At 46.8% G+C, this 16,166-nt stretch overlaps 1 protein-coding gene across 2 annotated transcripts; it reads right to left on the bottom strand.

The window, feature by feature from the left end:
* Positions 1-6,174: 6,174 nt before the first annotated feature.
* On the bottom strand, positions 6,175-12,360 carry GHSR (growth hormone secretagogue receptor). 2 transcript variants are annotated; one of them, XM_023932831.2, is made up of 2 exons: positions 11,531-12,360; positions 6,175-8,402 (listed from the first exon to the last, which is right to left on the bottom strand). In XM_023932831.2, exons 1-2 carry the CDS (start codon positions 12,282-12,284, stop codon positions 8,098-8,100), a joined length of 1,059 nt encoding a protein of 352 aa, XP_023788599.2. In that variant the 5' UTR covers positions 12,285-12,360; the 3' UTR covers positions 6,175-8,097. The 2 variants fall into 2 exon arrangements, with proteins under 2 accessions (XP_023788599.2, XP_086699579.1); XM_086843453.1 differs by having other exon boundaries at positions 6,175-8,354.
* Positions 12,361-16,166: the final 3,806 nt, after the last annotated feature.

Genomic DNA, 16,166 nt, shown 5'->3' with positions numbered 1-16,166 from the left:
GTAACTAGAGATGAATATGGACGTTTTGCTCTGCCTGAGCAGAAAAGCCAGCTGAGATCCCCTGAAAGGGCTATATTATTGGTACTACATTCTGAACAATTACATCTATTTTTGCTCTTGACAATTGCTCTTACAATGCCCAGATTATTGGCTCAGTGAAATAAAAAGAAGTTTCACAAGATGCTTTCAAACGCAGTGGATTAGCCTGGGATCTGCTGTTACCTAAGTGAATGTGCTGTTATTAGTTTGAGTAGTTACATTTACTGCAGTAATTGGTGGCATAGATGGTCTTGCATGCAATCAAAGCTATTTTTAGGTCTCCTGGCATAGTTAATAAATAGCTGGTTGGGTCAGTGTGCTCAGTGGATGCCATTTCTTAGTAATTTTATTAGCTCATCTCCCTCACTTTCTGTCTTATGAAAGCTATTACTCTCTACAAATAAAATGGAGCAAACAGTAGGGATGCAGAAGTCTTGTGAGGATTGACTTGTGAATAGAGTTGAGAAACTCAGCCTAATCCAGTGCAAATATAGTCTCTTTAAATTTGTAGCTCAAATGCTCTTTCTTTCCATAAAAGGCTTGTGAGCTGGTGGTGGTGTCCTGGCTCAGAGGCTGTGCAGCACTGCTGGTGTTGGTGTGCCCTGGCTGCAGGATGCACTTGCTCCCTGCCCAGCCGTGGCTGCAGCTCGTCAGGCTTTGCTGGGAAGATCAGGTCTTTGCACTCAGCAGGGCCAAATATCCCCTGGGATGCTGCTTTGTGGAGTTTGTGGTGTTGGATGTGGCTCTGGATCACGGCTCCTGTTCTGCCTTTTCTCCAGTGTGGGGGTTCAGGGTTCTTTGTGCTCTTCATGGCTCTGTCCTGTGTCTTGTTTGCAGTGTCAGTGCTCTGAAACCAAAAGCATCCCAGATGTACAGAGCTCTGGCTGTTCTCTGGATGAGCCCTGTCTGGGCAGTGGTGCTGCAAGCCCCTTCCCCTGGCTCACAGGAGGGGACATTGGACGCAGACCTGGGCACAGCCTGTGGCAGTGGCACTGCTCTGGCTGCATGGCAGAGTCCAGATTCCTCTGCTGTGTGGGAAATCAGGCATGAGCCCACAGCAAAGACTGAAAGGAAGCAGGTAAATACAAACCTCTTGCGGGTTTTGATGCCTCAGCTGGTCTGAGGTGACTTCCCTGTGAGGGTGGTGTGGCCCTGGCACAGATTGCCCAGGGAAGTTGTGGGTGCCCCATGCCTGGAAGTGCTCATGGCCAGGTTGGGTTGGTTTCTGAGCATCCTGGCATAGTGGAAGGTGTCCCTGCCCGTGTCAGGGTGTCAGGGACTAGATGGTCTTTAAAGCCTCTTCCAGCCTAAACCGTTCCATGATTCTACACACCAGCACTAGACCAGAGATCCTCAGGCATCCAAGGGATGAGCCCCACACCAGCACTGCTCTCCTGCAGCCAGGGTACCCAGAAACCCTTCCCTCCTCACCAACTAATCATTTCAATGGGTTCAAAACTCCGTTCAATCAAAACTAACTCGGGCAATTGCACCTTTCACAGCCCCACGCTGCTGCCCCCAGCATAGCACAGCGAATTTTAGAAAAATCAATCTCATTGTCAGAGCTTGATAAAAGTACCAGGGTGCTATTGACTGGGCAGGACTTGTGCCTGTGTGTGACCGTGAATCCTGGCTTCATTTTGGGAGAATTTGTAGTATTCATTGTTGCCATCTGCTCTCAGACTGCTGTGTTAAAGCTGTTTAAACCCCTGCTCCTCAGAGCTCATCGTGCTGTGTCTCATTGCAGAGCTCTGGTGTCAGATTCCCTGCCACCCCACCTTAATGAGCCGTAATTTGCCACCGGGTCATTAGTGGAAGGAGGCTGTGCAGGGAAGAACAGCGTGGATAGAGGCTTGGAAATAGCCATGCCTTTTCTTTCTCACGGACAGTGCTGCAATCATGTGAAAATCAATCAGAACATGAGAAAAAAGCAAAGGATCTTTTGATCCAGCAGCATCAAAAATGGGGCCAAGTGCTGGGAGAACATCTGAGCCCTTAGAGCAGCCTCTGAAGGGGGAGAGTGGAGTACTTTACTTCTGAGAGCAACTTTGCCTTATGGACTCACATGTCACAAAACCATTATTTTGCTCCAAGTGAAAGAGAGCAGATGTGGAAAGCTGTAAAATGTCTTTATGTGGAGGAACAAAAAGCGGTTTATCTCCAAGTACGACAGGAAGGAGCATATAGCTTTCAGAAGGGTGTATTTGTACACAGAAATAGGAGCTGAGATTGTCAGCTGGGCATTGGGTGGTTTGGATGCTGATTTAGGAGTCAAACCCTCTCCTCCTCCTGGGCTTGCTCCCATCCCTTCGGGAGGTTTGCTGGGATGCTGCCTAACACCTGTGGGGCTCTGCTCACGTTGTGCTTCCTTCTCCACTCCTGGGCAGCGGTGTGAGGGCTTGGCAGGGTGTCAGGGATGGTGACACTGCCCATCAGTGTGCACCATGGCTTTGGAGGTGTTTGCCCTCCAAAATTGTGCTGCAGAGCCACCTCCTCTCACTGTGCAGAACCAGGTCAGTGTCTTTGCAGGTCTCAGAGAAATGAGCACTCAGCTCTGAAGCCCAGGTGCTTTTTGTTCTGATCCAGATAATTGGGTTAATGAGAGGCTCTGAATTTTGGTCTTGGGGAAAAGCCATGGCATGCACCCATCCACAACTGAGACTGGAAAGGGCCACAGCACACAAGTGCTGGACTTGGAAGAGAATAGAGACCCTTCTGATGGAAAAAGCACTGAGGAAGCCTGTTTAAAGCCCCACAAAGTGTGTTAGTTACACAGGATAATGCTAATTTTGTGTTCTGGAATGACAACTGGACTAAGGCTTGACAGTGAGTGACTGCAGAAACCTGTTAGTCTGCATTAATACAAGATAGATTTTCCTTTTCTCCACTACACTTGCATAATCACAATTTAGAGATAAGAGGCAAATTGTGATCTAACATTGGCTTTTGTGCTTTTTTTCCTAAACAGCAGCAGGCAGGGTTGTGGTGTCATGATCTGCCAGAGCTGGCACAGCTGGACCCCATCATCTAACAGCTGCTTTGGGCAAAAGTTTGGCCAGGGACGTGGAACGTGAAGCCAAACTCCTGTGGGTTTTTACCTGTCTCTCACCAGAACTCGTGTTTCAGAGGGAAAAGCCAGTGGCAAGCATATCTGTGTGAGGAAATTGTTTTGCTCCCGTGAAGTTTCTGTGGAGCTGGGAAGGGTTCTGGGTGGTCCATCAGGTGGGGATGGGGGAGGAGATGGCTGAAGGGGGGTGTGTGAATGCCCTCAGTGGATGATGGACTTGCCCAAGCGAGCAGAGGTTTCCCATCAGCACCAGAGGAGCCTCCAGCTCTGCAGGTGCTGCTGGCATCACGCTGGGCAGTGCAGCATCTCCAGCTGCCTGCCTGCAAAAGGTGTCAAACAGTGCAAACTGCTGGGGCCCAGCACATCCAGCTCCTGCCCTGCACCTGCTGCCTCATCCTGAGCATTTCCCTGAAGCTCCTGCGTGTGTGCAGGGCCTGGTGCAAGGATTCCTGTGTGGGTACAAACCCTGCTGCAGGTGTAGGGACAGCAGGGATGCAGAGCCAGGGCTGTGATTACAGAGCACACCGTGTCTCTGCAGTGGCAGACAGAGCTTGCTTGTTTCCCAAATGAAGTTTTTCATGAGCTGCTGTGCTGAGCACTCTGGCAGCTCAGGAACAGAAAACTGATGCTGGGAGCTGCCAGACCCAGCTCCAGCCCCAGGAATGACATCCAGAGGGTTCAAGCGGATCCACACCCCATCACTCTGAGACAGTAGGGTTTGAGCAAGGGGTTAAAATGCCAAGGGCTTTGACTTCATTTTTGTAAAATAGGGCTGGTGCTTTTTATTGGGAGTTGTGAGGGTAAAATGTAGTTATGGTGCTTTCAGCTGGGGGTGAGGAGGGCAGTACCAGATATGGGGAAGTAACAGCAAGGGCATCTCATCATCCCATGATCTGGTAGATGAGTTAGATTTTTTTGTTCCAATTTTGAATTTACTACTCAAGATGTAATTTACCTCTTTAAGGCCACAGGACTTTTGCAAAAGACACAAGCTCTATGGAAGCCCATCCAGAAACATGCTCTGGACTCAGAGCAGCAGCACCCTAAAACCAGCAGATCCATGACAGAGATGGGGTTCTCCTGGGTGTTGAGGTATCTAAAAATTGCTGATTTTAAAAGGGGCTATGCAAATTTCATTTGGTACAAACTTAAATAACTGCTGAATATCTATCAATTCCAATTGTGACAAGGAAGTGCTGGTTTTCCAGTATACTTTATTTTTGGCGAGAAATACAATAGGACATGATTTTCTGCCTGTGCATGCCTCCATCAAAGGTACTTTTGTAAAATGAATCAAGCTTTCTGGTGAAGTCCTTTTGACCTATTTCATCACCAATTTAACTCATTGCCAAGAAAGAAAATGCAGCCAAATTGTTCTTGTTTATTTGTGAAGCTGTGATACAAAATGTAGAGGTAGAAAAGCTTTTAAAACTGGGACTGTTTGATGAATGAACTTTCAATTATTTTCTCTATGGGCTGTTCACATTCAAGTCAGGAAGAACACAGCAAAATTTTGACTATTAAAATTATTTTTTTTTCAGTCAGAACTGGTAAGGTTTGTTCCCACAGGGAAGAGTTTCCAGAAATGGAAAGGTTCAACAGCCTGAAAAAACTCTTTCCTGCAGAGCTGCCCTGTCTGCCACCCCAGTGAACAGCCCAGTGCCTGCACTGCAAGGGCTCCTGTCTTCCCCCATGTAAATTTGATCTCAAAAACCATGTCCAGACCCAAAACTGGATGGGAGGCACAGCTGTGCCCTTTCATGTAGGGAAGGCTTTGGGGAGAAGCTGCCAGGAACATGAGGTGCTGCAGAAATGCCCTGAGGAGCAGAGCAGAAAGGCTTGGACTGTGCTGGGAAATGTTTGGCAGGACAGTCCAGGCTGAGGATGAGGAGTGGCTCCTCTGGGTGGGGCAGGCAGTGACACCGTGCCAGCATCCCTGTGCCAGCACAGGCTGTTTGCCACTGCCCTCTGCAGCATCCACTCTGCCCCTGTTCATCCTGCCAGAGACAAGGCAGGAGGAGCCTTGCCCCTGAGACAGATTGATGATCCTACCTTGGCCTGACTTCACCGTTCTTGTGCTCTTCAAATCTTGCTCACGCTTTTTTTCCCCCCAGTGAATTTATTTCTTACAACTTGGGCAGGATTGGGCAAGTTGGATGGAGCCCTGAGCAGTCTGATCTGGTGGGTGGCATTCTGCCCAAGGCAAAGGGTTGGGACTAGAGGGTCTTTAAGGTCCCTTCTGTGTTCTGTGATTCTCAATAACGCTCAAGACAAGCAATGCTGGATTCATCCATCAGTGCAGGATGTGTGTATCTTTTTGGAGGCATCAGACAAAAGTTGATTTTATGGTGCAAAAGTGAGAGTTATCCAGGTTTTGAGGTGGGTTTTTCCTCTGCTTTCCATATAAAAGCAGTTCATTATGTACCAGTTAGAAGCAGCAGTTCCTATTCACCATCTGCACTCAGCACCTGCTGCTGTGACCCCACTGGCTTTAGAGAATCCACATTGAAAAGTTTTAGTACTGAGGGCAGCAATGCTAATGGCTGGATTAGGGACAGCTACAGTGTGTTTCTTTATTATTAAATTATAAAATTATTATTTCTTTAATAATAATGTGTGTATTTTGCTAGGTTTGTCCAAGGAGAAACAAGTCCAGCTCCTCAGTCAGAAGGAAGAAGTCCTGTCCTCCCTCCCAAGGAGCAGCCAGTCCCTTTCTTTCTGACTTTTATGAGCCCAGATCAAATGTTTTAAATTCCATTCTGTACCCAAAGTTGTGGAAATTTTACAGAGTTGGTAGAGCTAAAATTTATGTTTTTTTCCTGATGAAATGTTTAGGCTAAATTAAATTATTAGTATGTTTGTAGTTTGCACTAATGTGTCTACACAGGGCTTTGATGTTGCAGTTACTCTGGTTAAACAAAATAGCCTAATCAAGTTAGCTATACAGATTTGGGGAACAAAATTAAAATATAAATATGGAAAAAAAAGAAAAAAATTGAAAAAAGAAAGAAATTCAAATCCAGCTTTGTGAATCACACTGGATCCTCTCCCACCACAGAGCCACAGGGTTATAAAGTGTCTCATCACTTTATTTCTTTTTCTGTTCACATTTAACAGCACAGACACAGCTGAGATTTGAAACACCGATGTGAGGCCAGGTGTGTGTGGTTGGTTCATTTACACAGACAGGTTGTGACTGAGCTCACTTTCCGTGGTTCCCAAATGTCTTGTTTCCCTGAGTTGCATGAATTCTGCCACCAGACCTGCTTGTCAGTCAGTGAGTGAGAGAACAGCGTGGACAGAGAGGGGTCTGTGGGTAGAGGCGAAGCAGGAGGTGATCCTGCAGTGCCTCAGTGTGGGTGTTTGCACAGAAATCCTGCACTCCTGGGGTGGGGAGGGGACAGCCTCAGGTGCCACCAAGGAGCAGCAACCAGCCCCTGATCCCAGCAAAGGTTATAGAAAAGACACTGAATATACAGAAGAGGCCAGATTCTCTTGTGAGTTCAACCTGAGCAGCTGAAGGTGGCCCATCGGTGTGAGCAGGGGAGGGAAGGCAGGAGAGCTCTGCTAACACACAATTCACTAGGGAGAATTAAAATTCATCAGGCAGAAAGGGCTGTGCACCAGCTGGGGATGAGCACTAGAACCAGGTGAACAGAAAGCTGCTGTCACACATGCATGCTCCAAAGCTCTGTCAGCTCTGTGGGGCACAAACCCCAGGTGTTGGTGAGACAATAGAAGCCATGTTCATTAGCACAGAGGGTGGAATGTTTTCTGGTTTGCCTTGACATGGGACACTTGAGGTATAAAAATCTAATTCGAAGGGTTTATGAATCAAGTATGAGAATGTGTCTGCCTGTGTCCCTTTAATGCAGATTTTCCTATTACTTTCTCAGGTCACAGTGGTTAAAAAATGCAAAACATTCTCAATTCAACACTGCAGTGAACCAGCACAAGTGCACACCAGGCTTTACAGGGGGATGTGGCACTGGGAACAGACTTTAAGCAGGAACATGGGGGGGTTACAGGCAGGAAGGATACCTGTCCTCAGCAAGCTTTGGGGTGTGGTGGCGTGCAGTTAGGGACAGGTAGCCACAGACTCATTACAAATACTGAAACAATTAAAAGCTTCCAAGTTGAAACACATCAAGTCATTCACAGTCATACTGAACAGAACAAGTACAGATGATTTAGGTAGTAAAAAAAGAAAAAAAAAGAGAGACTTTGGTGGGTGATTGCATTCCACATTTTTACAGCATCACTGCAGGTCTGAAGTCAGCACTGTCCTTGTCCCACTGACATATATTTTAAAAAAAATATTTCAGTACAGTCACATTCTAAGCCACTTCTGTGAAGGCAATTTTTTTGTTTCCTTTCTACTTGGATGTGAGATGAAGGTTATTTCTTTTTAGCATGTTTAAAAATTATCCATTTTATATATCTTTTTTTTTTTTTTTAAGAAATCATTTTCTTCTTTCAGAGAAAAACATGAGCTTACTTAAAAATTGGTATTATGAAAAGTGTATCAAATTTCCTGTTAACTACTCCAAAAAGGCAATTCAGTATTCTCTCTCTAGGGTCTGGTTAGATGCTAGCAAAATTCTTAGCAAAACTAAAGCTAACTCTGGAAAAATTCAGCTGGGATTGGCGCTGCTGAAGTTGTACAAACTCTGGATTGACGTGGGCCGCGTTTGCTGGTCAGGATGGCACAGCCTAGGTCTGGGCTAAAGTCAGCATTAAAAAAATCAAACGGGCAAAAGCAGCACAAAAATAACACCTGGAGCGTTGCCAAATTCTGTAACCGCGCGTCTCTCCTCTCAGAGCCCCAAACTTTGGGTTTTTTCCCCTCAGATCTTTGCCCGCCTGCCCCGCGCCTCTCGGCCCGGCCGGGCCATGGCCGAAGCACCGCGTCCAGCGCTGGGGTTCCCGCTCCACGCCACCTTCCCCTCCCTTTTCGGCTTCCTGGGAGCCTCGGCGGGCGATGCCCGCTGTCATGTGGTGACACCGGGCTCTGTCCAGCCCCGGGAGCTCCCCTGCTTGCTGCTGGAGAGGCTCTTCTTGGGCAGGGCCCTGAGTCCCAGCAGGCGGCAGGCGGCCGCGCGGTACTTCCTGGACATGATGTTGTAGAGGATGGGGTTGATGGCTGCGCTAAGGTAGAAGAGGACAAAGGACACCAGGTTGCAGTACTGGCTGATCACTGCTATCTCCACGGAGCCGGCTTCGAAGGATTTGGAAAATAAGTACCGTCCTACGTGAAAAGGCAACCAGCAGAGTATGAACGCAAATACCACCACAACTAAAATGAAAACAGCAGAAGAAAGCGTGTTAAGTGTGAGTATCGGCCTACAGGTGATTAGCATTCTGTTCTGCGGCTCTGTCCCTTTAGCCAATTAATCACAAAGCATGAAAATGCCTCCCCTCAGCTTTCAGTTGTGTCTCAGTACATTCTCTGAGAGTATAAATTGGTGATACCTAATACACTTGGATCATATCTAAACAGGCTGCCTGAATATTGCCCAGCTAATCTGATGTAGCAAACCTCTGAAAACTTAAGTTTCACTTACGTTGGTGACAAAAAAAGTATTACCATCTATCATCTGCAGTGTTTAGCAAAAGCAAATTCTATGTGATAGACTCAACACTGTGGTTTATAATGAAGAATGTAATCACTGAGAAGCAAAATTATTTAAGATAAAAAGCAAAATTGTTAGAGGCCCCAAATAAAACACAGAATGGGGACTTGTGGAGCATGTATGCCAAGGTAAGGAGAGTGGTGCACCCCTCCAGTTTGTCCATCAAGAGGAGTAAAACTAAATGTATAGTACATAACTGCATAATTATAGTTACATAGCATTATATAGTTATATCTGTAATATTGTATTACTACAGTGGTTGCATTTACATGTGAATATGTCTGTAGGATAATGGGAATGTGTGAATCTCTGAGCACTGGTCCATTGGAATTTTCATCTGAGAGAAAGGAAACTGTTGCTGTTAATTTCCTGTGTGCCTTTGACCTTTACTATTTTTCATATTGCTCTGAGTGTAGCTATTAATATACTACAGAAAGAAAAACCAGAAAACTTGAGCAAGGGTTTCTGACATTCTTAAGCAATTTTTACAGTTAACCTGTTCATGGAATCACAGAATTGTTTGAGTTGGAAAGGAACTTCAAGAAAATCATTTTCCAAGCCCCTGCTATGAGCAGGAACACCTTACACAAGACCAGGTTGTTCAAAGTCCAGTCCAACCTGGCCCTGGTGGGCAGGTTGTGTTAGCAACCTGCTTGTGCTAGCAAACCCCATGTCCTCATATCATGTCTCAGAAGATAATAAAATCCAAATTGCTGAGAGGAATGGCTAGAGTTATCTTTCCCCAAAAGTTCCTCACCAGCATTCCCAAGTTTAAAAGGATGCTTATGCAGGCCTTGTGGTGGAGAGGAAAGCACAAGAGCTTGAGGTTCAGAATAGGTTTTCCAGCTCTGCATCTTCTTGAGACAACCACTTCCAGTTTTCCCACACTATCTTCACTACAAAATTCAGATGAATCCCTAGCTCACATGGGGATTTGAATCCATGTAATGAATATTACCATGATGGTTATTATGAATGAACAGAGTTTAAAGCACAGTCTATTATGACTAGAATTTTAAGCAGATGGAGGCATGCAATATCCCTGGTCAGGCTTTTGACAGTTTGATCTCCATGCATGCAGAATCCCATGGATTTCAATAGGAATGGGATGTGATAGTTCCTTTGCAAGTCAGGCTATACATTTAGAGGCTAATTTCAGACCCAGAAGCATAACCTGTCTTTACAGTTAAAAGAACTGCTGATGTTAATCCCATTTACTTGATGTTCCATGACTCGATAAAACCTCAGAAAGCACCTTCTAAATTTTAAGCAGAACATTAACACCAGTGAGAGTTGACTGCATTGAGCATCTGCTGCCACTGAGCCCTCACTAACTTCTTTCCATCTTTCTATCAGGCATCAGGCTGTTATCATTTAGGGAATATTGGCTCTCTGTCAGAGGAGAATCTTGCCACTGCCTGGCTGTTCTCAGACCTTGTAAAAGGGAGAAAAAAAAGTGCCTGAAATATTGTAATGCTTGTGGCAACACTTCAGAGCAGAAATAAGCATTTTTTTATTTCATAATTCTTTATGTTTAAGTATATAGAAATATAAACACTGTAGCAATATATGTGATTTACTTATAGTCAGTGGAAGTTCATAATCCTGAACCTCTAGAAGTGTAAACAATTAATTACTTCCAAGGTCACACTTACCAGACTGAAGTAATTCTACTGATCATAAAAGGTAGCTGAAAGGGCATAAAGAATGCTGCAGGTTTTATTATTCTTCCTGCTGTTGCATAGTAATAAATTAGGACATGAACAAAAAGATCAGATGGGCTCCTATTTGATAATTAAGGTACTTAGGTCTCACTGCCACCTCTTGTCTGCCTCATTAGCCCACCACTTCAACCCTGCTGAAATGGGTTTGTGAAAGCTTCTTCCTGCAGAGCATCTTGTCCTCCCCAAAATCCACAGGGCGACTTGCACTGCAGAGGACTTTTGGCTTGGACAAAAGTACGCAGCAGCAGCAGCAGCAGGATTCTGCAGTTTTCAGACACTAAACTGCAGGACAACTTTTTGGGTTTGTGCATCAAACTGCCACTACATGCACTGACTTAGTACATTGAAACTTGTGTTTCCATGTGCCAGCCACAAGTGTTGTTTAAAGAATGTCAGTATACAAAGTTAGGGATGACAGTGTCTGTTGTCCTGATCCTGTTTTCTTACAGTCTGTGAGATTTTACAGCATCACAGACCTCAAAGGAGACACAGCACTCCTGGTTCAGCATATCCTGGGGTTTTGCTAATGGAAAATGCAGTTTAATTTTCATAAGCTTATACAGCCATGGTAGGAAATAACCCCAATTTGCTAAAACCTTGATACTGTTTTCCTATGAATCTCAAGTGCACATCATGCCCTGCCTGCCTGGCTGTAGTCTGCAGCTCAACTTCATGGCTTGAGAAGGGTTTAGTTTTGTTTAAAAATCAAATAAACTGTTCTCTGTAAATAACATTGGTATCCACAACCAAAGAGCAAAAACGCTCAAAAATCTCCAGGGCACAAGCTAATTTTAACTGTAGTATTTGTCCTTGTCAGGGATTCTTATTAATGTTTGTTTAACTGTTTGGGAGTCCCCAGCTCAAACCAGTTAGAAATAAATCTAAGGGAGGGGGAGAATTATTCTACAGATAGCCTGAGGTTTAGCCTTTTGTATGAAACATTTTCTTTCCTCTGGATGGAACTATAGTAAACTATCAGAGAGCTCCCCATCTTTTTCTCTCTCTCTCTCTCACACACACACAAGCACACACATCCTTTTGGAAAAACAGAGCAAGAGGACTCGTACCTAACATTTTCACAGTTTGCTTGTTGTTCTTATCCCTGATGGTAGTGCTTGGACCGATGTTCTTTCTCTTCCTCCTCCAGAGCTTCCTCCCGATGAGGCTGTACAGCACGGTCAGGCAAAACACGGGCAGGAAGAAGAAGATGCTGGAGGTCCAGACCATGATGGTGAGCAGCCCCGAGCGGATGGCGTACTCTGTGGCTCGGCACTCGTTGGTGCTCAGGGGGTTCGTGCCGTTCTCGTGCTCGACTCCCACCAGGATGAAGATGGGGCCGGCGCTGATGAAGGAGATGGCCCAGAGGAAGAGGATGACCAGCTTGACCTTCCCCTTGGTGATGATGACTTTAGCTCGCAGCGGGAAGCAGATGGCGACGTACCGCTCCACGCTGAGCGCCGTGATGTTGAGGATGGTGGAGTAGGTGCAGCTCTCACTGATGAACTGGAAGAGCTTGCAGAGGAGGTCCCCGAAGTTCCAGGGCCGGTACTGCCAGAGGCGGAAGAGGTCCAGGGGCATGCAGAGGAAGATGAGCAGGTCGGAGAAGGCCATGCTGGACAGGTAGAAGTTGGTGGTGGTCCTCATGTCCCGGAACCGCGACACCACCAGCATGGTCATGAGGTTGCCGATGATCCCGATGACGAAGAGCAGGACGCAGGCTACGGTGATGCCGGTGAGCACGGGCACGGGGAACAGGTGCAGCGGGGGCTCGGCGCCCGTCCGGTTCTCCGCGCCGCGGCCGCCCGCGCTCCCCTCCCGCATCCTGGCGCCGCGGGCTGCGCATCCCCGCCCGGCGCGGCCCCGCGCGGTCCCCGCTGCGCGCCCGGGCAGGTGCGGGGCAGGGACGGGCAGGGACGGGCAGGGACGGGCAGGGACGGGCAGGGACGGGCGGCCCCGCTCCGCCTCTCCGCGCTCCCCCCGGCCCGGGCGGGCGGGCGCTGCCGCGTCACAGGAGACGTGGGCACGGAGCGACCCCCGGGGCCGCCCCCCGAGCCGCGAAACTTTCTTCCCGAGCCCCCGGCAGCACGACCCAGCCCCTGCCGGGTCCGCCCCCGCTCCCTGCCCCGCCGCCCGCCCGCCTGGGCAGGTGCGGTGCCGGCTGTCCGTGCTCCCAGCCCCGGTGCCGTCCCCAGCCCCGGTGCCGCCTGTCCGTGCCGTCCCCAGCCCCGGTGCCGCCTGTCCGTGCTGTCCCCAGCCCCGGTGCCGCCTGTCCGTGCTGTCCCCAGGTGCTGTCAGCGCTCTGTCCCCGCACACATCGCCCCGCGGCGCTCAGCACGGTCCCGCAGCCGTGGGTGCGATCGCTGCCTCCTCTCTCCGTATCTTTGCTCTGCCCTTGGATCTTGGCAGGAGCCCGGCCAGGCTCCAGTTCGGTGAAGCTGCGGCAGTCACCCGCTTCTACATGATTTACCTGCAATTAAATTTCGATTCAGCGTGTTAGTGCTGTCCTCTGCTCTGCCCTTTGCAGGCACAGACAGAACAGCTGCAGACTCCTATTGTACGGAAGGATAATGTACCCAAGAAATAAGAGGTGAGCAGAACAAGGTGAGATCAGAGACAGTAAAGTAACTTCCCACACATCTGTATAGGGTGTCTCTCTCCACCTTTCCAGCTTGTCCCCACAAATTGTAAGGGTATGTGTGCTGCAGCACAACCATTTTTCACTCCTATCTAGAGGGGCTGGATCTCTTGTGTCCTATCTCTCAGGGGGCAACTAGTGCTCTGAATGCACATTGGCATCCTTAACCACAGAATCGTGGAATGGTTTGGGTAGGAAGGGATTTTAAAGCTCATCCCATTCCTACCCCCTGACATGGGACACCTTCCACTAGCCCAGGCTGCTCCAAGCTCCATCAGCTGAGCAGGGAAGCAGGTTTATGCTGCTCCCCTGGGTGCACTCCAGCACTGGCATTCCCATTTCACGGCTGCAGGGCTTCACTGGAGGGTAGATAGAACAGAAGCATGATGTGACACAATGCAATTACTCTGCCTGTGCCTCTGAATGTGCCTGTTTTCTGTAATTTGTGCCTTCTGTAATCATGCAAGCAGTAGCCTTAGTGCATTGCCTATATCCTAATTTGGATGATGTATTTTTTGCAGTTTCACTGGAATCAGTATTCTCATTCCTGCTCATGAACTGTGAGACAGTTTTGCAGCAAGTTACTCAACAGTTGCTAAATTTTATGAGGCATGGCTGCACATTATTGCAGTTGAAAACGAAGAAGAGGCTTATGTACTTCTCACTTTGTCTGCCCAGCTGCCTGTATAGTTGTGCTATATGTTTCTGAATAAAACTCACGGGCTTTATGCCATTAAGATACAGTTATTTCATATTAGCACTGTGTCCCCAGTCTAATCTACATGACATTGCTTTATATTTTGGAGGAGATGGCAACTGCTTCTGTGGTCAGGCTGCCAAATACTTTGCATTATTATAAGGAATTATCTCACTCCTTTTTTAGATTTCTTTCCCTAATACATTCTCAGACCAGTGGTGTTAGCTGACCAGAGCTTTTTACCAGGGAAAATGGCCCAAAGCTCTAAACATGACTTTCTACGTAGAGAGGATCCTTCATTAAATTATTTCAGTTTTTGCTGAACTGTGTTGTCAAAAATGACTATTTCTCTTTCCCCAGGGAGAGAAAAGTGTTGTTTTGGGGTTTTTTTCCCCAGGAGAATAATTTATTCTTTTCTAGAATAATAAATGAATTGTGGTGTGTATACCAAAATCAAGTACCCAACAGTGAGTGAGTACCAGATCTGTACACTCCAGAGTTTGCAATGCAATGATTTAACCCTGAATTCCTTGTGAGCCAGTTGGATCAGGACTGGCAGTTGTATTCCAAATCCAGCAATATTGATCTCCTTCTTAAAAGGGTATCATGAGTCAAGGGCTCCTCTGGCTCCTTTTCCTACATGGAGTTAGGTCAGGGCCAGAAAAAATGTTTGAGAGAAAAAAAAAATCAGCTTTAGTTTTCGATTTCTTTGGGAATTGCAGGCCAAATTTGGATGGAATATAAAGATTTCTCATCCCACAAATCCCCCACTGCACGATAAGGGATTCCTGCTTTGTCTTTGCATATGCTAAAGGATGGTGGTGCAGATAGTGGTGATAGAAGAGGTAAGAACTGTGAGAGAAGATGGCTTTAGGCTTCCAGAAGTTATCTGCTAGCCCTCAGCTGCAAGAACATTAGTTTCATGTTGCCAACAAGACAAGAGTGAAGTTGTTGTTCTTACTGCAGTGAGAGGAGGGCTGAAGTTAAGTACTTTTTATCCTATTTATCCACTAGCTGGATGTATGAGCAAACCAGGTATTAAAAAGATAATTTAACAAACACAGTATACTGGACATTTACTCTCCATGGAACTCTTAAATTATTCTCTTCATTTGCTTCAAAACTGTGTTGAGCACTGGAGATGAGGTAGAAGAGTTTCTATTTGTGGAGTTTTGAGATCTCTCTCCTGTGTTCCATTCTTTCAATTTTCTTCTCATCCAGTAAAGTTCTAACTCTTGTTTATATCAGTGTTTGTTGTCATGGAAATATCTGAAGGCTTTGAATCTACAATCATTATGTGTTTATTGTGGAGAGAAGAAACTGGAAAACAGACTTCAAGGTAGAGATTAATTTTTAAATTACGCACCTCCAAAACTCAGAGAAAAGCAAATTCAGTTTTTTTTATTATATCAGGTGACAGAAGATGTTTTGACTGCTGTTATAAATGTGGTTTAGAGCAGAAGGTAGCACTTGGTGCATGCTTTCAAAGGTTATGGTTTAGCAGCTTTCATCACTGAGGAGTGCTGATGGAATAGCAGTAATCCAGCTTAATAAAGTAAAACACAGAATGAGCTCAAATTGCTTTAGTTGTTTATATGGCAGCAATATCTGCAAGCAGACTTCAAAACGCTGCTACTTTATTAATCAGCAAAGCTGTGCTCTGCAGTCACTAATTCTGAGGTTTAGTCTCGGCTTTTGGCCGTGTTTCACTCACTGGGTCACTGTGTCACAGCTGGACATGGTGTCCCTGTTCCTCAGACTCACTCCCCAGCTTGAGGGAACACGATCCTGTGCTGCATCAGTTCCACCCCTGCCATGGGCAGGGACACCTTCCACCAGCCCAGCCTGGCCTTGGACACTGCCAGGGACCCAGGGGCAGCCACAGCTTCTCTGGGCACCCTGTGCCAGGGCCTCACACCCTCACAGGGAAGGATTTCTTCCCAATATCCCATCTAACCTGGCCCTCTGGCAGTGTGAGTCCATTCCCCTTTGCCCTGTCATCCTGTGCCCTTGTGGAAAGTCCCTTTCCAGCTCTCTTGGAACCTCTTTAGGTCCTGGAAGATGCTCTAAGGTCTCCCAGAGCCTTCTCTTCTCCAGGCTGAACAAACATCTTCTACTGCAGTTTGGTAATGGGTAAAGATCAGATGTTTTGCTACTAAGTAAGAATTCCCAGTGCTTAAATAATTGCTAAAGCCCAGAAACATGAGAAGTACCTCAAGGGAAATGCTCAGAATTTTGTCCTCTGGTCACAAGATCATTTTCAGGGATTTCTTCAGCCTACTGCTTCCAGATGCTGTTCACCAGCTGGGATCTGGAAACCAGTTACATGGAATTACACAATATGGCATTGCTCAGTGTTTTACATTTTGTC

This window comes from Cyanistes caeruleus, chromosome 10, assembly GCF_971803275.1.
Source record: "Cyanistes caeruleus chromosome 10, bCyaCae1.hap1.1, whole genome shotgun sequence".
NCBI lineage: Eukaryota > Metazoa > Chordata > Aves > Passeriformes > Paridae > Cyanistes > Cyanistes caeruleus.
The sequence above is the reverse complement of the archived record's forward strand: the minus strand, read 5'-3'. Positions and strand labels throughout refer to the sequence as shown.

Excerpts from the sequence above, each read along its gene's own strand:
- GHSR (XM_023932831.2), bottom strand. The coding sequence starts at position 12,284 with ATGCGGGAGGGGAGCGCGGGCGGCCGCGGCGCGGAGAACCGGACGGGC. Across the intron at positions 8,403-11,530 it reads GCAAACTGTGAAAATGTTAG|TTGTGGTGGTATTTGCGTTC; the intron begins GTACGAGTCCTC and ends TTTTCATTTTAG.